At 40.1% G+C, this 25,809-nt stretch overlaps 1 protein-coding gene across 1 annotated transcript in view; it reads left to right on the plus strand.

Moving 5' to 3' along the window:
- Nucleotides 1-25,809, plus strand: part of sorl1 (sortilin-related receptor, L(DLR class) A repeats containing) — a 92,559-nt gene that overhangs the window by 1,900 nt on the left and 64,850 nt on the right. Inside the window, exons 2-5 of the mRNA XM_059330525.1 lie at nucleotides 17,565-17,681; nucleotides 18,366-18,500; nucleotides 22,861-23,022; nucleotides 25,323-25,390. Of these exons, the coding sequence (XP_059186508.1) occupies nucleotides 17,565-17,681; nucleotides 18,366-18,500; nucleotides 22,861-23,022; nucleotides 25,323-25,390 (482 nt within the window). The remainder of the gene's footprint in view (nucleotides 1-17,564; nucleotides 17,682-18,365; nucleotides 18,501-22,860; nucleotides 23,023-25,322; nucleotides 25,391-25,809) is intronic.

Genomic DNA, 25,809 nt, shown 5'->3' on the forward strand with positions numbered 1-25,809 from the left:
ATGGTTGGTTATCATATCTCTCCTTGTCCCTGTTCAGTATGACACAATGCCGTTATTAGCTGAGGAGCAGTCAGTCAGAGACCAGTGTTGATTATTGGCTTTGGAGCAGCCATTAGTGCTGGTATAGCATTGTCATTTATTACAAAGACAGTTCATCCAGTAGTCTGACATTTTGCACTGAGCTGTTGCACTCTCCTAGCCTTAAGGCACTATAAAGCTGTTGAACACATCCAGACAACACCACCATGCAAGAAGAAGTGTAATGAAGCATCTTGGAGCAAACTGCAGCAGGGAAAATGTGCCACCTCCAAGTCTAAAACGAAAGTGAGACTTAGAGCAGCGTCAATGTGAAACCTTTTGAGGAATACTGTTCTGGGAACTAGTTAGTTGGTTACACATTGGAGTTGGGCTGAAGGATGATGCTATCACAAGGTTTGTGGTTGCAATACTGACGTTCAGTGCCTACTTAAATAGTAACAATTCTGACTTGTTAATGGTGAGCAGAGTGATTTTGCAATTGAATAAGGCCTGTAATTTATTAACCCAAATCAAGTTTGAATGAATCCATGCTGCACAAGCTATCCCAAAAGATATTTGTGCAGAGGAAGGGACAGTATTACAGAGGATACGTCAAAGAATACAGACAAGAAATGTCTGTGATGTCTAAGGTTGAGGAACCACAATTGAGCTTTGTTGAAAATAAGTGAGCAGAGGGAAGTGTTTCTCTCTGTCATCAGTCTGCTGTCTCACTCTGACCGCTGCTTCCTTGTCTGGTGACACATGCAGTCCAAACACAGCAAACAGGGCAAACAGCCTCCAGAGAGTCAGATCAGGATCAGGTTTCGTTACTCGTGAAAGATGCTACCGACAGTGGTTGTTATTAAATGCTTAGCTTGTCACATACTTGTTCCTCAGCTTGTTGTCCCTGGTTGTTGTCGTATGACTGGACTTGTAATTAGAGATAATGGCTTGGTCTGACTGGGGTACAGTTTGCATACTTAATCATGCCTCACTTAACCTAATCTGGAGTTAACTGACCTGGCATGAGGTTTTTGTAGGCGGCTCTTAATAAGGCTGGTGTGGTCAGGATGTGTGTGCAGTAGGCCTTCATGTTTTAAAGCAGTGGTTTTCAAACTTTTTTGTGCCCAAGGCAAGCCAAAATCTCAAGGCACTCCTGTATTCATATATGCAAAATAGCCTCTAAAATACATATTCTCACTCTTATCACTCAGTGAATATTTATTTTCCTTTCCTTTGATGTGTCACAGTCTAATAATACCTGTCCCTCGGCAACTGCGTCAATGGCAAAGCTACTGGGGTTCCCTTTGAGGGAAGGTTTTTAAAATAATTATTTTGAGGCAGGCGGCAACCTCCTGGTCTGAGCAGTGAAGTAAACCCGGAAGTGCCTTCAGTCTACATCCTTTCAAAAAGTCCATCACTGGTCGGCGCTCTCTGTTGTAAGAAAACTCCGGTCCTATCTATCTCAATGCAAAATGAGACGACTTCTCTCTTTATTTATTACTTCAGAGAAAGTTCTCGTGGCAAGATTAAGATCTCAATCGCTAGTTTCAAGTCTTCTTTAAGACAATATGATGGTAACTGTGTAAATAATGGTCCCATTTATAGGAAACAGGGTTCATACGAGTGCTTGAAATCCTTGAAAATGCTTAAATTTTAATGTTGTACTTTCAAGGTTTAAAAAGTGCTTGGATTTTGGATAAAGTGCTTGAAAATGCTTGAAATTCTTACTGTATTTCTCATGCAATCTGACTATAGATAATAATAGAAAAAAAATAATGAATATAAATTAAATATTGAGAATGGCAAACTGTACTTTTGGTTGTTAAAAGTGTAAAACCATCGCTGTTGGAATGGTTGCGTGAAATTACCACTTTTAGCATGTAAGTACTCATCTAAAACATGCAACTTACAACCGTTGTAAGGTCCTGGAAAAGCTTGAAAATGGACCTTGAAAATCCTTGAAAAGTGCTTGAATTTGACCGCTCAAAAAGTGTATGAACCTTGAAGAAAATAGATGATAAAGCAGGGTATGGTTGGGGTGTGGCTACTTTTGATTGACAGGTCGATAACACAGCGAGCGGTAATTTAAATATGTTCAGTTCAAGTTAAAAATGTTTAGTGTTCAGTTGTACCCAAATACACTCATTTTGTTTTAGCATTAAGAATTTATTTTTTATAAACAACCTTATGTACCTTATATACAACCTCGCCTACCTCGTGCCTCCCCAGTCCAAATATGGTCTCTCCCGGTTTCAAAAAACAATGGTGGTGATAGACGTAAAACAAGATGGCGACAGCCTTAACGCTGCTGCTTCAAACAGACAGTCCACAAACCAATGGGTATGTCACAGTGACTATGTCAATTATTTATATATAGTCTATATTTCAAGGCTCGTATATAATTTCCCTTTGTATTTTCTGTTTTGGGAAATGAGTTTGCATAAAGTACTAATATAGTAAATTAAAAATGAATTGATAACTTTTTGTATAGTTGTATAAGGCACACCTGGACTTGTCTCAAACCATTTGAGAAACACTGATTTAAAGGACTGTAGTAGATTTCACTGAGCATCTCCACTGTCAATATGCAGGGCTGCATCAAGCATTCAGAAGTTCCCATAAATTTCCATGCAAATTTTTGGGGAAAAAAATCTGTGGTTGGTTCAAAACAGCTTTTAGTCAGTACATCTGGTGTGGATTCATATGAAGTATTTTTTCTTTATTGATCAATTGTTTGGTCTCTAGAATGCCAGAAGGACACACCCAGCATAGCTCACCAGGGCCTACGTTTTTGGAAGATCCAGCTTGACCGCTTTTATTCACTATTGTACACTTTGGATTCCAGACAAAGTGAGAGGTGAATCAGCAAGAACTGAGAAGCTTTGGTACACTGCGTAGTTAATTTAAAGCACTTTGGCCTCCTCCAAATTGCTGCCTAATATGTAACATCTTTGGTAGTGTTTTTAGTTCATAAGCTGTATTTTGGTCACTGTGGTATCATCTTATAATATGACTTGTATGGAGGTTCAGCGTGCTGCGCTCACTACAGCAGAAGATCATCCAAATAACAAGTCAAACAGCTTCAAATCCTCATTTCTGCTTTAACCAGCTGTTGTTGTTGTCAGAGACAGTGTAACTGCTATTTCTGGTCTCCTAATGTCAAATTACCCTTCTTAATCATTATGGTGCTCGCACCACTGTGGAGTGTAAATAAACAGCAAGAAGAAGCCATGCAGTGAGGATGCACAGATCTGTACTGGATGTTGTGGTATGCTGAGGAGTATTTCTATTTTTATCATCATCTCCAGGAACATTTTATTAAAAAAAAGAAGCAATTTCACCCAAAGCGCACATTAAATTAAGTCAGTTTTGCCTTAATCTATTAAATATAGTTTTTATATTAGATATCACATAGAGTGATTCAACCTGTTTCAATCTGTTTGTGAAAGAGAGAGAGCGAGACTACGTCGATCCTGCAGCAAGTTCAAGTCACAGTGAATCAGGGCAATAGCGAGCCTAAAGTTTCAATGCATGCTGCAATATAATGTAATACAATATAAAGATGAGCTCAAAGGGGTCGCATGCACGCCTCCTCCGAGACACACATCTGCCTTCTCATGTCCTGGTGATGGACTGACAGGCAGGCTGAAATTACAGTTTTGTTATTAGAGAGAGAAGGTGCCTCTCAAAGTCGAGGACGGATCCTCAAACGGCTGAATTTGAAGGATACTATGCCAAAGTACTGTTTTTCGATGTCAAAGATTCTTAAAATTAAACCGAGGACAGAGTTCTTCTTTCAGTGATGCATGTGTGTATCCTCAGTGGACCCTGTGCACCCATAATGCTTTTCCCAAAATTGATCTGCTGGTTGAGCGCTGAAGTGGCTACGCAGGCGATGCAATATGCTATTTATTTTTGTAAAAATTATAAAAGCGCAGATGCCGAAACCACATCCAAGTTGTGCACTGGTTTTGAAATTGTAGTGCTGAATTCAACGTAGGACCTGTGTAATTACGCAAAGAAGCACACCTGCACACTCGCAAGCCCCTTCCATTTGTGTGTTACATCAATGATTGCCTTGCCCCTGTAGGACCCGACTCTCAAGGAGCTGTCCTATCTAGGAAGCATCCTTGACTTTGAGAAGCACCTTGAGAGTAACGTACCAAAAAAGGTACCGTTGCGTATCGGCACCAGTATGGGTTCAAAAGTAAGCGGTACCCAACCCTTATATGAGCAAACCCAACTGAATGTCTTTGAAGCACCTGGGATTTGAGTGATGTTTACAGCAGCATCAAACCACCAGACACACTCTCACACACCTTCATAACACACGCCGTGCATCTTTCTCTGAACACTTGCATGCTGATTCATTACTGGCTCTCATGCAGAAATCCCTGAGCTTGGGCTGGAGGCACAACAGCCAACTGTGTGTGTGTGTGTGTGTGTGTTGTGTGTGTTGTGTGTGTTGTGTGTGTGTGTGTGTGTGTTGTGTGTGTTGTGTGTGTGTGTGTGTGTGTGTCTGTCTGTCTGTCTGTCTGTCTGTCTGTCTGTCTGTCTGTCTGTCTGTCTGTCTGTCTGTGTGTGTGTGTGTGTGTGTGTGTGTGTGTGTGTGTGTGTGTGTGTGTGTGTGTGTTGTAACACAGCACTTAGCTCCAGTATGAAAACATCTTCATTAGTTGTTTTTTTTCTGGTTGAGGTTGTGCAGCTGCTGTCAAGACGTTTCAAGCAGAGCTTTGTTGTTGTGGAACAACCTCGGCCCACTTCTCATTCAGCCTTATCATTTTTTTTTATTGAGTGCTTCTATTCCGTGCAATAACAATGCTTGCATTAGAGCTTTGTGACCATTTTTTTGTTTCCTTTTCTTAGCTTGCTGTCTCATTTTGTCAACCAGTCTGACTTTCTGTCAGTAAAAGCTAACCTGAAGAGAACTCACAAGTCAACGTCCCCTGTCATGTTGTGAGGACAGTGTCTCGCTTCCTCTATGTAGTCCAAAGCACACTAGTGGCTAACTTACACATTCAAACTGGAGAGTGCTCAGTGCCTGGTGAGTGCAGCGAGCCTTCTTTGCCTGCCAGTCCTGCAGAGATGATGTCATTGTTTGGGACTGGCCCTGCCGCCGATGCTCTCCTGGCCATGATGCCCCCCCCCCCTTCCCCTCCCCACCTCCATCCACAGTTGAATAATGGAGAGCTCAGAGCTGAGGAGAGGGGAGGGTAAAGGGGACAGAGCAGGCTAAATGCCCATGCGTATTGTCGCTCTGTTCCGCTCCTTGGTAGTACCAGACACTGAGCCCAACTCCTCCACCCGACCAATAGGATATCAAAGTGCCAGGAGCGAGGGAAGGAAGGAGAGGAATGCAGCAGATAGCAGTAAAGTGGTTTCTGCTGTGAGGCCCGTGCTAGAAAAAAAATTCTCTCAATCCAAATCAAAAGTGTAACTTCCATGCTTCCAAGCTTTTCTGCTTTGTTTTCAGTTTCATGTTTCCAGAAAATTCTGGAGAAACAAAAGATCCTGCCTGACAACATGTTAAATGATCTGTCTTTGCTGGCAGATTTTTCTTGGTTGAAGAAAAAAAGATATTTTAAAATGAGCAAAGTTACAGAATGACTTCAACAAACTGAGCTTATTCCATAACTTTGCGTGGATATCGAGTATCTATATTTCATTATTTAAATTATTAATATTGGACATACAAATTAAACTCATAGGAACTAAAATAATAAAATCAACTGCTTTTCAGTACAGATGGAGCAGAGTTCAGATGTTTTATTTAATTTTGATCGGACTATATAGACTAAACCAACAGCTCGGTACCTGTTTACTTTTCCACAGGCTAGAGAGCCACATCATTACGTCACTGTATATGTCTGTATACGTCTCCGCTTTCCTAGGAGCACCAACTTCAAGCATAACAACAACAACAGTGGCCTGGTTATCTCTCTACAAATGTTGCTCCTGGCTTTGGATCCTACATTGACATCCAAACATGACTAAAACAGCATATTTGTGCTGCTCGTCTTGATTGCTATGGAGGCGATTATGTTCTTACGTAAGAAGTTAATGTTAGCCTTTGTTGTAAGCTAACGATAGCTCGCTAGGTCTAACCAGCTACCTAGCACAGACTATCTGGTATCGATTACATTGCAGTTAAACAAATCAAATCAAATCAATGATACACATTTTAGTTAGTCTTGTTAGTCACGATAAACCCGCCTCCAGCTCCTGATGTAAGTAGTTTGTGGTTCGAGACCAGCAAAGAGTTGGCACCGCTCTGGAACCAGTTTTCCTGACCGAGAGTTGGTTCTTTGGCTGACCAAACGCGAAGAAATGGTTCAAGATTAGGCACTGCCTCTGAACTGGCCCTCGAACTGCCCTGGTCAGAAAGGGGTATATGTACACCTTAAAATTTACAATGGCACAAAAAAAATCATCAAAGCATTCAGAGTTAGATAGGCACTGGAGATTGATTCAAACCATTGTCGGTTAATATTTCAATTGACCATCAACCTAACATTATCTTTAAAGTATTGTATTGTGGGGTTTCAGTGATTCCCAGCAGTGCATTTTATTGAAACATTTAAAGGAATTACTTTGTTGTTGTTTTCTCACGTTGCAAGTTAATCTAGTGGGCTGGATTGGACCCATTAGTGGGCCTGTTCTGGTGCTGAGGCCACATCTCTGACCCCCCTGGTCTGGAGTTTATTTAAGGTTGTGTGTTGTGTTTAAGTTTAACCTACATTGATGAGATACTGTATGTCTGGCCTGCAGTTTGTCTGGTATGGGTCACTAATGCTGCGAGAGGCTGGTTTGCTGAATTCCATCTAGGCCTGATTATGCTTTTCATCAACATTTGCCCATGGGGATTAATATGCTCTGTGAATACTAAACACTGCACTTGAGCATATCTGAATAACATTGGCTCCATCCCAGATATATTCAGTATACATTGATGAGGCTTTGCAAAACCGGTCAAGATGCTCTTTAACTGTTGTCAGTCAGCCAGTTAACAAGCCTGCAGCTAGCACAACCAGAAGGTTTGTATTTAAATTCAAGCACAAAAAAGGAATGCAGCCAGTTTCTCAGTTGCATGTCACGGCTTGTAAATGTAAAAGTATTGATTGTTATTTGATTGTAGTTTAAGTGTAAGTTTAGACAACTAAAGGCATTTAACTCTAGTTTAGTCCCAGGTATTGTATGTATCGCATGGTCACAGGTATTGTTCCTGTTTATCAGGAGGTTAGTGTAAGACATTATTCACACATTCAGCTCCCATCTTTCTCTGCTCTGTCGTTACACAAGAGACTGACTCTCAGTAAAGCAGGCTATAATTTCCAAACTCTGGCTGTTGGAATAAAACCGCTCTCTCTCTCTCTCTGACGATTTAGCTCTCCTGACATTACCGCAGCTACCTGTTCCCTCCACTGCAGAGCAGCTGATCAGCCAGAAGCTGATCCACTCACTTGTTCACTGAACTACTGTTAAGTGTCTGGGCTTAGCTTTTAGATGAGAAGCTGAAACCTCAGATAACGCAGTGATAAACCTTTAGCGGACATCTGAGGGAAGATTTAAATGGTTGACATTGATCTTTTTGATATCATGAAAGATACAGCCACCTCTCTTAAAAAATGAGGATGCCATCCACTAAACATGGATGTATAAAGAGAACTGGATGAGAACTATTAATTCCTATGAAAGCTGCTCAGGGTTGCATGAAAAAGTTCTGTGTATAAAATTACTTGGCTCTTCTGCATCTATTGAGCCCATTGAGCAAGTGCACTAAAGACAAACCAGCTACTTCTGGTTTAGCCCTCCACCACAGTTATAGCCATAGGGGGTTGTGGAGATGTATTGGCTTCACTTTTGGGGAGCCGTCATGTCGGCCATCTTTCCTGGAGTCATGTCAGGCCAAATGATGATACCTTAATCAGTGTTTTGCAAGCTATGGTTTAATTTACGCTCTTGACCAATAGTAAACCATTTTCACAGTGCTGATGGGAACAAAGAGTTGGAAAGCTGGACTTATTGTAGCTTATTTTATATTTGCACCAATATAGGTTTTGATAACCTTCTCTGTATACACTGCTCTGAAAAAAGGCACCATTATGAGACAGGAGTCAGTGGTACGTGTTCAACTCATCTTAGGGCTTTGGACATAAAATTTCAATTATTATTATTGAATTGGGAGTGTGCAGAAACTGAACTTTTAGGCCTGAATAGAGGAAGTTCTGTTTAACTTGGTTTTAAGGCAATCCTCTTAATGGTCTCTAAAAGTCTTTATGGTCTTTTTCCAAATTGCCTTTCTGGCGGTTTCACTCGTTTTAGGGGCTAAGACACCAGAGCCAGTTTTACCCATTTTACTCACGCTGACAGGAATAAGTTCTGTTACAAATCTGGGGAGTTAGACAGACCTCTGTATCTGGCTCATCATCTCTCCTTAAGACCCGCACTTCATTAGCTGCTACTATAGCATAGCACACGCAAACCTCAGACACTGTTGGCGGTCAGGTTGCACTGTGGGTAATGAGGGCTCCAGGTTTTGGTAAGAAAGAAGATTGGATGGATTGTGTAGCTGTAGAGTTACGGTTCAGTTCATACTACAGTTTTGGGGTCACGGTTCGGTGTGAGGGAATATAATACATTAGAATAGTATATGATAATAAAAAGGCATGAGTAGAAGTGTCAAACACAGAAACAATCCTCTTGCTGAACAATCCCTTTCCCAAAAAGAGATCCCTTCTTGTGAACTTGGTTCCACTTTACGTCTATCATGCTACATGCTGTGTATTCTCTGTATACCGGATTGTGACCCCTGTGCCGTGACTGTTTGGAACGCGTACGCAAACTAACATTACTCCCCTAGTGTGGAATAAAATACTATGCATCTCTGGTTCTGCTGCATCGATTTCCGACCGTGTTAAAAAAATATGAAGTTTGTGGTGTAGTCATTTAAAGAATAACTAAACCAACAAAACATTTTAGTATTGCAGGTAGTGTTTAGTATTTAGTAGTGGTGTGGATTGATTCAAGTCCAAATCTTGACCTTTTTAGTGAAAAGTATTTAAATTCTGCATATTGTTCTGCATCCTGTTCTGGTTGAAACTTGACTGTTGCAGTTGAATTTTGCTATTGGCTGATCTAGAGATGGGGGACACACAGGGGAGGCAGCTTTCTTCACCAGCGGTCAGCTATTGCTCTAGTTAGCCCTACAATGGAGATTCCCATTATATGTTAGCATCAAGCTAAAGGACTAGGTGCTGGGCGTTATTTGTTACATGGTTGTAGCAGTTATGCTCGCTTATTTTAAGAGTTATTTCAGTATTATTCTATGCTGTGTGGTCAATTAAATATACTTCTGTAAGTTTTGGGATTTAATTCAAATACTATGTTTGTGTTTCTCTCGATGTCACTTTTGTCAGAGATCCATTGTTGGATCAAACCCTGGAATACAGTTTGGGCAATAATATCATAGTCTTATTTAAACTGCGGTTGTTATGAAAATTCAGTTGAATGTGTTCGTGCTGCCCTTTTGAACAATATTAAACTTTATTAAATGAAAAAAAACAAGACATAAATAAAACATTGGTTTAGAATGTCTCGGTTTACGCTTGACAAAAATGTCTTTAGATGCAGACTTTTACATGTTATAGAAATGATCAATGCATTAAAAATCAAACAAGATTTGATACATACTTGGTGATTTGAATAAGTGTTTTTTATATATTGTATTTGATGTGCTAGTGCAGATATAAATCTCGCTACCACAGAGGGAGTACTAAGATGGCAATAAACTGGCTGTTCTAGTCTGTCGGTTCTCAGGTCTGACTGAGGAGCGACCCATCATGAAAAGAGAAAATTCCTCTCCCCGCCTGCACTCTCTGAATCTCGTGCTAGCTTTACTGAGTCCCGTCTGCTCTGTCAGGTATGACAGGTTTGCACAAGATAGCTTTTTGTTGAGACTCCATGCATTATACATGGGAGTGTGAGAGAGACGGACAGAAACCGTGGCAGTACAGTAGCCCTGTAGGCTGTCTGCGATGCGCTTGACTCCACCTCCTCCCTCCAACCCCCCCAGCTCCCAAAGTGACCACAAAGCTGTCACAGAGATTGATGGACGGCAGCAGATGAGGAACACCTCTCTGCCACTTATAGAGCCACCTCTGGACTACCCGCCATGTTGTAGAGCAGCGTGTGAGGGGGATAAGAAGGAAACAAACAGCTCAGGCAATATGCAGAATAGGAACTATGACCAATACTAAAGCTGTGCATTATTGCACAATGCATAGGTCAGACATAGCAGCCTCGTCAAAATGATATGCATGGATGGGAAGTGTCTCTCTTCAGCTGTTACTAGGCTTCAGCATCTCCGCCTGATTAAGAATAATAAAGCAATGTTGACATAGGTTGAAAAAGATAACGTTTCTATGTATGGAGCATATTGTTTATGATTAAACGGTACAGAACTTTGTCACAGTGAGATAATCAACCCTTACTTGCAAAACATATTTTCTAAAGTTCATCCTTTAATGCTATAATCCTTCATTATTTCACACTGTTTTTGATGCTATTCATGATTTTTCTGAACAAGCCTTTCAATGTATTCTCGTAGGGAGATAACAGAAGAAGTCAATAAATAAGTAAAAATGCAATTAAAAATGACCCAATCTAAAAACAGTTACAGTCAGTTCTACAATAAAGCTACAAAACTGACAAAATGTTATGGGCGTATTGATCCGCAGCGTAAATTGAAGAATATTCCAGGTCACAGGGGCATTAAAACAAAAGGCTGACTTCCCAAGTTCAGTCTGCACATGGGGAACTGTGAGAGTTAATAAGTTGTTTGATCGTGTCAGGTACTGTCCATAATTCCAATCAGCTAATCTTGTAATAGGAAGGTAATTTTCCAGTAATGGCCTTAAAGATAAATAGATAACAATCTTTCTTTTGCCTCACCCAAAAGTTTCCCAGTTTGCACATAAGCTATCTTTATTTGTAAAGCGTTCAATTTAATTTAAATCGCAAATCATTTTAAATCATTGCTTTCTGGTTTTGTTGTGTTTTTCACAGCGTCCCAACTTCTGTGTAATCGAGTAGTAGTTGTTTCTGTTAGTTGAGTTTATTATTCTAGCAATACCTACACAAGAACAAGGAAACAATAAATACATGTGCTTTAGTGTTATCATGTTTAATTAATTATTGTGTAATTATTTGAACCCTTACAATGAAGATAAAACAGCCTACCAAGTCTACATGAGCCTTTCAACATTACTAATAGGTCATAATGAGCATTTATTAATATGATTTTGTCGGAATGCAGTGAGGACCCAAGTGTAAATGAATCTGGAAACTGAAGAAATATCTGAGGAGATTTGAGATTGAAAGCAAGCCGGGCGAGGGAAACTCAAAACTAGATTTGAAGGCAAAATTTAGAGTTTAATGCCATACATAAGCAGCACATTTTTACAATTAAAGAATACAGATTGCTTTGGTCCTTCACCAATGATAAATGAAAATTAAAATGTAAAGAAATAATTGTTTAATTTCATATCATTTTCTTGTGGTAGCCCCTGCAGACTGCCCGAAGAGCCACATGGACCCCTGGGTTAGTCGAGCTTTTCACCCCACAGTCGAACAACTAAATTTGCTTTGTCATTGTCTCTTAGATGTCTGTTTCCTGTTCTGACTCATGCAACAAACATTAAACATTTATTTATTTTGCTGTTTGCTGCCCCTGTATTCTTATATGTTCAAAAGAGATTGCAGCTGATGGCAACTAAAGGCCAAGAAATGGTTGCCCAATTTTCCTAATGGCTGCCAATGTCAACCTGGCAACTGTTACTGTCGAGGTCTGGTTGGTCCAATGGTCATCTGCATGATATGAAAATCCCTGGTGTATCATGCCTGCTTACATTCACAGCCACTTTATTATGCACACCTGTTTAACTGCTCGTTAATACAAATATCTCATCAGCCGATCACATGGCAGCAACTCAATGCATGTAGACATGGTGAAGTTCAAAGCGAGCATCAGAATGGGCAAGAAATGTGATTTAAGTGACTTTGAACGTGGCATAGTTGTTGAGTGCATGTGGGCAAGGTCATGAAAAAGAGTGTGAGACGATAATTTTAAGCCAGACTGCAAAGTCTGTTCAGTGCAGGCTTGGACTAACAGTTTATGGAGCTTATAACAAAGATACGGCGTTGCATAAGAAGATAACAGGGAGCGTTTATGATATACAAATCCACCTCATTATGGTTAGCGAAAGCCACTACCTGTGAACAGGAAAGTGATTATCTATGGATGGGCCCTTGCAGCATTAACTCCAATTCTCCAATTTGCTGCAACCAGGAGAATTGTTTTGTCCTCACAGTTATCATCATTCTTCAGGTTCAACTGTGATAGTCTGCGGAGCCGCTGGCACCCTTTCGGCCTGCTCGCACAGAAGCCAATGAGGCCTAAAATGCAGAGATTTACTGCTGCAACACCTCAGCCTGAGAGACAGCCATGGCTTTTACTGAGGCGGCCCTGAGGGAGGCAGACTGAGGAAGATGGAGAGGAGGAGGAGGAGGAGCAGGAGGCTGATGACTAAAGCAAGAGCTGGAAAAGAAAGTTGTGTATCAGTGAAGCTGGCTTCATGACAGCGGCCTATAATCGTTTCTTTGTTAAAGTCACACGAGGAAAAGGTTGAATATGTGTTTCTGGCGACACACAGTCTAGTCTTGCAGGGTGTCTGGCGACAACTTCAACATCATGCTAAGGGAAATATCCATGCTTGGGTTCATCTTTGTCTTTCCAGGCCTCGACAGTATAACAGTTGCCAGCTTGTCATTGGCATGTTCAGAATGGCAACCATTCCATGGCCTGTGGTGGCCATCAGTTGCATCCACTTTTAATATACAAAATAGGGACAGCCTACAGTAAAACAAGTCATTGTGCACATGCATTGGTGCAATTCTGCATAGACACCTGTTTTGGAAAAAACTGTGAAGCAAATTTAGTTGTTTCACTGAGGGTTAAAAAACAAATGTGCAAATTGATTCAACTGACAAAGATTTCAGTTTTCCCTCGGTTTGTTGATCAGTGCACATAAATGGTTGGAAGATTGGGAGAGTCATCCCCTAAGAAGGTTTGCAACATTTTGGGCCATTACTAAAACCATATGTGTACAACAAGTTGGAAAAGCAGATAATATGTAAACAACACCAAAAAACCTTGCTAAAGAAGTCCAAAGGGAACAAAATTCAACCATAAGAACTGGGAAAAGTCATTCAGCTACTTTTGATGCTCCACATTTATTTTACATTAAGGCGGTGCGGCACAAAACCGCTTGGATGCTGCTGGATCCCTGCTTTTACTTATAGATCATCAGCCTATGATGTTTGATGCTTTCCAGGAGCTTCTTTGTGTTGTTCTTTTCCAGAATCACCCACCCCCTTAACCAAAACACAATATGTGTTGCTGCTGTATTGCTTCATAGATTTTCAAGGCCTCTGTGGGTGGCGGTATCAGAGCCTTTTCTTCTATGCATTTCTCCGTGTAAGATTATTGTTGAATGTTGGTGCAGCATCCAAACCCTGTTGTCAACAACATAACAGGCCCAACAATGCATGCAGCACTGCCAGCAGCTGTTAAAATGAGTCTGAATATTTTATTTAACTCTTGCTCCTCGTGCCATCACAGTGCCAACGTTTCAGCACCGTCATCCACATCATTTTTGTAATCATAGGAAATACAAATCCAAACTGGGTTCGGGTTGCCTCTGATCACAGCTGACAGGGGTAGCAAAGATATTTGTTGTTTACTCCTCAGTGCAAGTCACTGGGAAAGTGCAGACAGAGCCTTTGAAGCAAAACAGGAGCCCTTTCAGAAGCCTGCCCCCTCACAGAATCATCAATAAAAGATAAGGAACAGAAAGAAACACGGAGATGAGATGGTGAGGCAGTGACAATGAAATAGATGAAACGGCCTATTTCGTTTTATTGATCTGTGTTCCCAATGGGAGGTGCACTGAGGGGGGAATTAGTATGTGTTCCAGCAAGTCAGTGTATCACCCACGATATACATGAAAAACAGACCTGCTGTACCTACACAGCTGCACATACTGTTTGAGCTTGCTTAGCCAGTTGTTTATATGGTCTGTTCTTTTCCTTAGTGTCAGCTAATCTCGCCAACAATGAATTGATCCTACTAACAAATATTGTCTGTGTAGCTCATTCCTCTTTGCCATCGAGCCCCATTGTGGTCCAAAAACTATTAAAATCTATCAGTGAGCAACTGGGAGTTCCTTCACACACACACACACACACACACACACACACACACACACACACACACACTGTAGGTCATTTTGACTCACTCCTAGGTATATCGTCCTATTGCAGCACTGCACATACTCATCTGCGCACCAATATAACTAAAGCAAGGAATCTGTGTGTGTGTAAGTGCATGAGTGTATATCTACCTCACACTTGGCGAGTGTAGTGCTGGGGACCTAAGGGAGTGCAGTGTTGGATGTGATGCAGTTAAGCCAGACTGTGGTACTTAAAACAATGAACATTAGGTTTTAGGTCCGTACCTCTTATTGGTTTGTTACTTTTACTTTCAGAAACAGATGTCATATAAACCATACCAACTCGAGAGAAGGTTGTTAGATCAGCAGTTTGTGAAATACTCACACCAACAACCATGCCATGTTCAAAGTCACTTACTGCGCTTTCACAACCCAAAGTTAAGTCTGTTTTAATCAAACTCTGGTGCTGTTAAATCCTGGTTGCGGTTCGTTTGGTTGCTTGTGAACGCTTTAATCATACTCACAGTGCGGTTAGATCACACTGTGAATGTAGACCAGAATCTAAACCAATTATAGGAAATGAAGCAAAACACTGAGCTAAAGCCAATTTGTCATTGATGAACTATACCCATATTGCTAAAAATAACTTTATATTAGCCTTGGTGGTAGAAGCACCAAGGCTCTCCTTCTCTGAATATACAGGTGGAAATAATGGATCAACAAATTATTGACAAACCGGAGCCTCAACGGGAGCTCGTTCTGAGCATTTTTCTTCAAATTTGTTTGGTCTGAACACCAGAGCAGAAATATGGCCAGTATAATCAAACATACTCAGTTTGCGCTGGGTTCCATGTTGCTTTGTTTATTTCCATGTTTACATTTTTTACCGCCAACTTTTCAACCAATAAGAAATGATAGTGCAAGTAGATTTCCACCCCTCTACCTTCGCACACGCCCCTCTTTAAACTTTTTTTTATTTTTTTGGTCCGCTTACATTTCTGCACTGTGAAACCAACCCAGACTAATGACAAAACAAACCAAAAATATCAATTTCACTCTGATTCGGACGAACCAAATGGACTTGGGGCGTGAAAGCGACCTTAAGGCACCTTTCTTCCTCATTCTGATGCTCGCTTTGAACTTGTCTTCACCATGTCTACATGCCTAAATGCATTGAGTTGCTGCCATGTGATTGGCTGATAAGATATTTGCGTTAGCGAGCAGTTGAACAGGTGTACATAATAAAGTGGCCGGTGAGTGTGAATAAATATTATTGCTGGAAAAAAGCATCCTCAGTAGCAATGAATGAGCTTGAGGTTGAGTGACAGACAAGATAGGAGTGTTGGTTGGTTTTTGTCTTTCTGTTGAATTTATTGACAGTAAAAGTCCATACAAATATCAGCTTTACTGCAATGATGGATCATTTTGGCTCATGTGGTTAAACAAGAAGAAATTACAACATTCATATATATTATCAGCCTATAAAGTCGTTAGCAACTGTTAATAATTTCTTCATCCAGCCGGACATTCCTTTGGCATCACTTTTCTGTCCTCCTCAATATTATAAATCCAATCTACAGTCTTCTTTTAGCTGTTTTAGTCTCCGCTAACTTCAGAGTAAAAATATCTCACTATTTATCTGCTTAATGCTCTGCCATGTGTAACCGCTCGTTGACATTTTTCCTGCTGCAGAATATGTCTGTGACACCTTTTGCCGCACATCATTTTTGGTTTTAATATAAAATATTTACTAGTGCAGTATTTACTTGTTGCTCATTAGACTTTTCAGACTATATGCACAACCTTAGTGAGTTTGGTTGTTAGATATGATTTGTCTTGTTTGTTCTTTTTAAACTGCTGTGAAGGATAAACGCTTTACAGCATGAGGTTATCTCAGGTCAAGCGTTGTGTGTTTGCATACCTTATGGAGTTGTTATCAAGCCTTGAGGGTTTAGATCCAGCTGCTATTGATCTTTATCTTTGTACATAGTTTGAGTGTGACAGTTGGGTAAGTTTCAAAAATGAAAGCAGTGAAATTAACTTGACTGTGTCTGGGTCTAAATCATTACAGATTGCCAAGCTGAGGTTTTACTGTCAAGACACAAGTCATTGCTGTCTGCCATAGCCTCAGATTCAAGCCATATGTTTAGCTGATGAGACGTCTACATCTATTCTTGTAACTGTTATACTTGTCCTTCTTCTCAAGTGTAAAACATATTCACAGTGAGAATACAAATGGGCAACAACACATCTCCCCTTTCATTGTTCTTCTTCATCCTAACACCAAAGGGTGGAATATAATGAATATAACAATAACAGTATATCATGGTTCATTACAGTTTAGGAAAATTAAAATTTGCAAATGTGTATTAGTCTATAATCGCTCAGTTAATTTTGGTTTCAAAGAAGTGTTGTCAAAGAATGCTTTTGAATATACCTACAACCAATCAGATAGTGTAACTTGGTAGTTGGGGCGGTGTTTCACAACTTGATCACAAACTTCCCCTATTTTCAGCTAAACAGAACACTAAACACTGTAACCTGGAACAAATTACAGAAGGGACCAACAGCAAAAAGCAATGGCTTTTCTACGTCAGCTCCCCATTAAGTGCCATTGTGGCTTTTGGAACTGTAGTAATATTTTGACCCACACCAACTGGTTACTGTGTATAACCTTATGTGATCCAATGCAACATCCCCATCCAAAAGTTCTGCCTTTACAATAATAATAATGTTCAGTTTTGATTGGCACTGTCAGAGAGTTTTTAATTGAACTATATCGTCATTATGGAGTTTTTAGTTTGCAGTAGTTCTGAACATGTATATAAATATGATATTTTGGCCAACCAATCTACATACATGGTAGTGGCAGAATATAAGAAACACCTGTCAATATAATGCACTCCAGTACACTGTGACCTCATAACTAAAGTAGAATTATTACCTTTCCAACAGTCAACAAAACCTGAAAAACTACAGTCTTTGTAATTGTAGAATTAATGACAGAGCTGTTGTATTACATTGTACTGGTGTACCTAATGAAGTGGCTGAGTATTTTTAGTGCCTGCCTACACAGATTTTACACCAATTGAATTACAATCATAACATTGTTTGAACCAAAAAATCCCGCCCCTGGAGAACACTAATGCAGGAGGTGCTATTGCAGCAAAAAAAACCAGACCCAGTTTCTGTGAAGTTAAATGTTACATTACCGAAGGGATTCTTTCGGTTAATTCAACCTGTTTTGTCCTGCAGGCCAACCTGAATGACTCTCACAACCAGATGGTGGTCCACTGGGCTGGAGAGAAGAGCAATGTCATTGTAGCCTTGGCTCGGGACAGCGCAGGAGCCACTGGGCCCAAAACCAGCTCTGTAAGTACACCGACACACATGCATGTATAGGAGATAAAGGGGGACCCCCCCGGCACCTTCTTTTGGAGTCTATTATAGCCTCACATAATGTTCAGGGTGTCTAAACAGTCTTGAATCTTGTGAATTTATTGAACACCTAAATTGCTCCAATACATCAACAGAAGGTATAGGTGCAGCAGAAGGTGTGTCACTTGTCTAACATGTTTCTCATGTATCTGGTGATGTTATGATTGTTGAGCCACAGATCACGCCCTCCATCTGTGACACACACACACACACACACACACACTTGGGGAAACAAATGCACAGTCATTGAACATTGCATAACTCTTCTTTATCTCTTTCTTTTTCGACTTCCCCATTAGAAAAAATGGGAAGTGAAGAGAAGTCAATCTTCACTTATGAGTCATTCTAAGGCCAATGATACCTTTGGACTGAAACTCTTCTCTTGTATGATAAAAATGTCTATATTTCTGCTCTTTAAACAAAAAGAAGTTCAGTACTGATCAATAAATTAGATAATTAAACATCATTCAACTTACAAGAAGTAAGTATAAGTAAGTGAGATAGACATAATGGCACATAATGTAATCTTCTTCTTATGTTATAATCCTGAATCATTTTTGTAAATTTTTTTTAGACCACAAAATATAGGTGTTGATTACCCCACCTCTTTGTCTCCAGGTCTATGTTTCCTATGACTACGGGACCACTTTCACACTTGTCTCAGACAAGTTCCAGCTTTCAGGGGTGAAGGCCAAGGATGGCAACAAGCAGGTTATCTCCCAGTTCTACCACAGCCCTGCAGACAACAGGAGGGTAAGTCACTGCTGAAGGTGAGGTGAAGGGTAAAATGTACAGTAGAGGAGTCTCAGCACACAACACTGGAATGAGCATGTTAGCTGAAAGCATAATGAACACGTCTAACACCAGGTACAGCAGGTTGGTTGAAGGTTAAGATTTGCACGAAGACTACGTTCACACTGCAGCTCTTAATGCACAATAGGGATGCGACGGCTGCCGCAGTGAACAGTGATTCGATGACTGTTGGACCAAGTGGGAGGTCTGTTTTAGACGTCAAGCGTGATGTCAAATATCCCGGCTTGCCAGGATGGCCCGCTCATAGTGGTCCCGCTTCCAACAGTCCCACCAATGTTCCTCCTCTGTGATTACCTCTGGAGGTGAAAATTGGTGGGATCATTTGATCCCAGCATCCCGCTTCGGGTGCATTCATAGTGAAGGCGAGACGTTATAGAGCTGTAAATGTCCCGGCATGAAACGGCACTATGAAAGGGGCTAGTGACTGTTTAGACTGAGGTCGCATTGGAAAACATCAGACCTGAATCTATTTTAGGACCACATACGAAAGAGGCCCAGGTCTGATTTGGAAAAAAAAAATCGGATTCCATGTGATTTTGTGCTGTTCACATAATTATAAAAAATCAGATCTGAGTCACATATGAGTAAAAAATTGGATTTGGGCCACTTTTCCTGCAGTCTGAATGTAGCCTTAGAGGTCTCTGTCTGTTCCTGAACAAAAATATGTATAGGTGATCTACCAAATTCAGAGGTATATGGAGTTCTATAGAGACTTAGTGGCTTCTGTTTTTCTTTAACTTTCAGTCTGAACTTCAGGTCTTGCAAATTTGAATTACAAACAGTTGAAGTCGGCACAGTTTTAATCAAACTCACAGGAAGTTCTGGAGACAAGTTTGAACAAAAGGGATGGAGGCATTGTCAGTTAAGAGTCGTGTTCTCAAGGCTGAGGAATGTTTGGTTTGTACAAAATGTTGCCCAACAAGTTTAAAGCCAGAAATATTTATAGCTGTGAATTGCCACACCAGCATGCAAGGTTCAAAGCAGGCTGTTATAAAGAAGGGTCAAACGAATCACTGTTCAAACAGGGAGGATATTATTTTTTGCACCAAAAGTGATGGAAGTAGTTTGTCGATTCAATATGCGCGTCCTTTGGAACATATGAAGTGAGATATAAGAATTTGGGATATTAACCTTTTTATATTTAAATATAGGAAGCAAAGGTACCATTTATACTTTATAAACAGGGTTCGTACAAAGTGTAAAAAAATTCTTAATTTTAACCATCATGTTTTCAAGGTTAGGAATATGTTTGAATTTGAATTTGATCTGGATATTTAAATATTTAAAAAGAAACAATTCTGCTTTCATATTTGTTTATTAAAACGTTATGTCTTAGCAAACACTGTAGACTGTATCATCTTTTAATAATTTCTTAATCAATCTTCTTTTAAAGGTTTATTTCTTTATTTCCCTATGATTTTTTTTTACTACTTCCTTTGTTATTTTCAGGTGTTTTTTTCCATGTCCCAATCTTTGAATGCGTATGAAACTAGATGTAAACTGACGCTTGTAATTGTTTTGAAGACGGTGCCAGTCAAACATGCAGGTTCTTTGTACCAGTCAAGTGAGCCAGAGCCAAGAGATCTGACCTGAATTGCATCCAGTCACACAATGGTTTCAACTGTAATCAGATATAACTATGGCAGCCTTTCCTTTCCTCATCCTTAATATCAGTGACTTTGTACATTAAGATGAGGGTGTAACCTCACTCCATTTAATCCACAGACAGCAGAACACCACATTTCCCAGAAAATGAGCAATTTTTTTTAAATCTTTGGAGTCTTGGGCTATTACTACTAAATATGTTTGACCTTATCTCCTGTTTTACTTGGCCTATCATCATCAAACAAAACTGGCATGGAGTTTCAAGCCAGTACTTTAGAGGGGAGCTTACAACAGGGCTACATTTGTGGACTCTACAGGGCTACGTTGCTGTATTGATATTGAAGATGAAGTCCAGGTCAATTCCAAGACCTTGTTGGGTCAAATATGAAGTCCAAAAGTGGGGGCAATCATGCTAAAAAAACCTCATAGGATGAATAGAGATAAATAAATCTCAGGCGCTTACAATAAATATAGCTTTATGATGCAAATAAATTCATTATTTTGGTTCAATCACTGTACAGGGGCATTTTGAGGGCAGTTGAACACCAAATACATTTACAAATGCTTTCTGTGTTGCTAGGTAGAAAATAAACAATCAAAAATAAAAATACTGCTTTTATAACATTTCAAATATACTCTGACCAGCCACTAGGTACACCAGTACAATGTCATCCAACAGCTCTATCATTAACTCTACAATGACAAAGATTTTAGTTTTTCAGGTTTTGTTGACTGTTACAAAGGTAATCATTCTACTTAATGTTTAGTATTGAGCTCACACTGGATGGTGGTGGTGAACTGGAGTGCAATATATTGACAAGTATTCCTAACATTCTGACATTACCATGTATGGAAATTGGGTGGCCAAAATATTATAAACACCTCTTAATATAATTTTCAAAAGTACTGCAAACTACAAACTCTATAATGAAGATATAGTTAAATTAGTAACTCTCTGAACATTATTATTATTATTGTAAAGGCTGAATTTATGGATGCATAAATTATGTTGTAGTTGATCACATTATGTTATTCAAATGGACTTAATAAAGTCGGATGTAAATGTAGCTCCAGTCAGCACCCAGCACAGAGTTTAATCAAATGATAAAAAATATATCTTCTTATTGAGGAAAGTGAACATTTCTAACTGCTCCTGGATTAATTTTCTTCATGGTACATAGTTATCATTCAGTATACTGCACTGCTGTGAACACTCGAGCAGCCTCTGTTCCCAATGGGACTGAATTAGCGAAGCGCCACTGTACATTAGCGACCTGGCACCTCAACTCTTTACTGCGACACTTTACTCGCATATCGCTGAAGCACCTGAGGAACTCTAAAGTCACATTTGCTTCAGTAACTTGGACAGGAATCACTACTGTAAATAAAAACAAACAGATTTAATCATTTACTTATTACTTCAGTTGTGTGTATGTCAAACAAACATCCCGTTATTGTTCAGTTTTATGTTTAATACTACATACCTCTGATGATGCCATAGTGAGGTCATCAGGGTTATCTCAGGTTTGGGCTTGGAGACAACAAACTTGTAACCAAAAGCATGAGTTGTAGCGTTTGAAAGACATGGCTGTTAACCAGACAGGGTGGAGTGTGGGTGTAACAAAAACATGTTTTTTAGTTGAATTATAGGAATTGTTGTGTTTTTACATTTTAATCCTTTCTAGAAATTTATGCCTCATTTACATGGATTCAGGCGGGCGGTGGAAGGCAAATCGGACATCATGTCAGTGGACGCGAGCAGGACAAATTATGTGCTGAAGGAGAAAATACTGGCAATGGTAACAGTAGACAGCACTGCGGTCTCAAAAGAAAAGACGGAATTTACCAGGTTTTACGTAGGAGAAAACATGGGCGATCTGGACATCATTTTGATGCAACAACACTTAAAATTATATGATTAAAGCTTGAAATCCTACACAGATATGACAAGAAGCTACATGATTTTCTATAGTACTAGTTACATAAAATTAGACAGAATATTTTAAATACATATTTTTTTTCTACTCTGAAAGTTCATTGTCTGCCTCTAAAATGTAGTGGAATAGAAGTATAAAGTTACTTAAAATGGAAATAATCAAGTTAAGTACAGTACTTGAGTAAATGTACTTAGTTACATTACATCATATTTCCTGTTCCTTCCAAAAGATGTCTGTCTGTCTACATCCGCCAGAATCCATGTGAGTGCAGCTTCAAAGTCCAGATATCTCAATGCTGCTTTTTTAAAAATCCTGTCTGTGAGTCTCAAAATTAAGGAAGTGTGACGCTAATTTACTGCAGTACCCATTTAAAGACCTCAAAAAAAATTTCAATAGCTGAGAGTTTTACTTACAATCCTCCTAGTAGACAGAGTTTTAAGGGAGCGTCTTTATTTCTTCTTTCAGTGTGTCATGTGATTGTGCCTGTCGCCAGTGCTGCTGCCTACTTACACAGAAATAAGTGGTTATTGGGAATACAGTGACACAGCACATCAAAGGGAGCTGAGAATAGTGGGATTAGCACAACACCATTATATAATCAAACTTTGTAACAGGCTGGGGAATACATGTGCAGATAGTGCTGAACATTTCTGAATTAGAATTAGCCAAAATTAGCTGAGGCATCAAATGTCTGCTTCAAATAAAGCATTGTTATTGTCTTGTTTTTGTGCTAAAGTGTGTCTTTCCTTCTTCTTCAGTATCTATTTGTGGACTCCACCAACAACTACCTGTGGAACACCTTTGACTTCTGTAAGAGTGTGCAGGGTTTCTCTCTGCCCTTCAAACCCACAGACCTGCTGCTCCACAGCAGGAGATCCAACCTGGTGCTCGGCTACGACAGCTCCCACCCAAACAAACAGGTAAATAAGATAACATTAGATTAGATATTCCTTTATTAGTCCCACAATGGGGACATTTTAGTGTAACAGCAGCAAAAGCGTACAGAAAAAATAGAAGTATTAATAAAATAAAATAAAAAATAAAATAAAATTACATTACAAAAAATATTTATTTTGCCCAACAACGAATTTACCCAAAATGCTTTCTAAAAACTTGTCATTTATGTTTGAATATTATATTTAATCATCTTCTCTTTAAAACAAATTAATATGACAATAATTGACAATCGTCAATCCCTCTCGTCTGTGGTGGTCCTACTTGACCTTTCTGCGGCTTTCGATACTGTTGACCATCAGATCCTCATCTCCACCCTTCACCATCTGGGAGTAACTGGCTCTGCCCTTTCTCTACTCAAGTCTTATCTCAAGAAACGCACCTTTCGTGTGACTTGGAAGGGTTCTGTGTTCTAACCTTGTCCACTCACCACTGGGTTCCCTCAAGGCTCTGCCCTTGGTCCGCTCCTTCTCTCGGTTTACACCACCTGGCTCGGCTATCCTATCCACTCGCATGGCTTCTCCTATCATAGCTATGCAGACGACACCCAGCTAATCCTTTCATTTCCCCAGTCCGAAACACAGACAGCAGCACGTATCTCTGCATGTCTGGCCGCAGCTCCCAATGGATGTCCTCACACCACCTCAAACTCAACCTGGGAAAGACTGAGCTACTCTACCTCCCAGGGAAGGGCTCCCCCACCACTGACCTTTACATCACTGTTGAGAACACAGTGGTTACCTCCACCAAGACCGCCTTGCTGTGACTCTCGACAACCAATTGTCCTTCACCACAAACATTACTGCTACCACCAGATCCTGCAGATTCTTGCTGCATAACATCAGGAGAATCCGCCCGTTTCTTACCCAGAAGGCAGCTCAGGTCCTGGTCCAGGCACTGGTCATCTCACGCCTGGACTACTGCAACTCCCTCATGGCAGGTCTGCCTGCCAAAGCCATCTGACCTCTGCAACTCATCCAGAATGCTGCTGCTCGATTGGTCTTCAATCTTCCCAAATTTTCACACACAACACCCCTCCTCCGCTCCCTCCACTGGCTACCGGTGGCTGTGCGGATTAGTTTCAAGACTCTAGCTCCGGCGTACTCCGCTGCAAATGGTTCAGGCCGTGCTTACATCCAGGACCTTGTCAAACCCTACACCCCTGCCCGTCCTCAGCCAAACAGCTGGGGACTCCTACCCTGTGAGGATCTACTCGCCTCAGAACCTCTTTCAGACTTTCTCTGTTCTGGCTCCCAAATGGTGGAACGAGCTTCCCACCAACATCAGGACCTCAGACAGCCTAGACATCTTCCGCCGCAGGCTGAAGACCTACCTCTTCCAACAATACCTCGGTTAATTCATGGTCGCCTGTCTAAACAGATTAAAAAAAATAAAACAAATACTATTTTCTTCTTCTCTTCTTTAGCATATAGCAATCCTGTATTGATTATAAATGGCTCTTAAAGTTATGTGCTTAGTTGGTTCCTGTGGTCTAAGGCTAGTACCATCAGGTTGAATGCACTTATTGTTTGCTTTGGACAAAAGCGTCAGCTAAATGACATGTGATGTAATGTAATGTAATGTAAATGTAATGACAAACAATGTGTGCACATTATTACCAGTCCCAACTCGTAATCTGTGTTTTACAGTCCAATATAAAGAGTTTCCAAAATAAAATGAATGCAAAAGCTTGTTCCACTCAAGTAAAATGAATGTAATGCAATACAATCTTCATTTAGCATTCAAACAGCAAAATAAATGAAACAATGTCAAATTCAAGTCACTTTTATTACTAGTAACAAAAAATATTTGCATCAAAAAATAGTCCAGTCTTAACTGGCAATTTTCATGTTACAGTTCTGTTTTCATAAAAATGTGTTGAATGTTCAGTAAAATATTGGCAGAAAAACAATGCAAGTGTGGATATGAGAACTAATCTCCATCCCTGCTATGAACAATACATAGCATTTTGTCTTTATTTCCTTGTAGTTTTGATGAGAAGCTTCTGAATGCTTCTGTTGAAGATGTGTTGTACCTCTTGAGCCACTATCAAATGTTGCTTAGGTTCTTAGCTTTTTTTGTTTCCTTGTTCTGAGTTGGAGCCGAATACCGGCTCTCCTGTGTTCTCCTTGTGACATGTGTAAGAGCCAAAATGAAGGAATGAGCTTGACCTACATTTTTACAGTGCACCATCCCCCTCTTCTTCTTCTCCTTCTCCCCCTCCTCCTCCTCCCTCTCCTTACACTGTCTCTCTCTCCTCCTGTAGCTGTGGAAATCAGACGACTTTGGGGAGACATGGGTGTTGATCCAAGAGCACGTGAAGACCTACTTTTGGTAAGACAACTGCTGTCTCAGCTCACGACAAGTATATACTGTATGAGAAAAATGTCCTGCTGCCTTCAGCGAATTCACTACATGGAGGAGAGAGTCAGTCAGTCAGTATCCCCAAATATATAAACATACTCTAGTCTGCTTTGAGTTAATAGCAAATACTGTTCACATAGGCTTAAGTATCGTAAATACTGTAGCGCAGCATGGTCACTCCAACAGGATCAGAGATGACAATGAGCTGGTTGCAGGCCCAAATCCGATCATTTTTTATAACACTGTGCAGCACAAATCACATGGAATCAGATTTTTTCAAGTCGGACCTGCAGTGGTGGTTCTAGACCAGTTTCAGAGGGCACATTAAAAAACAGCAAATATGATTTTTAAGCATTCAAAACCTTTATTTTAGCTTATTTAAGAATCTC

This window comes from Centropristis striata, chromosome 4 (assembly GCF_030273125.1).
Source record: "Centropristis striata isolate RG_2023a ecotype Rhode Island chromosome 4, C.striata_1.0, whole genome shotgun sequence".
In the NCBI taxonomy this organism is placed as follows: domain Eukaryota; kingdom Metazoa; phylum Chordata; class Actinopteri; order Perciformes; family Serranidae; genus Centropristis; species Centropristis striata.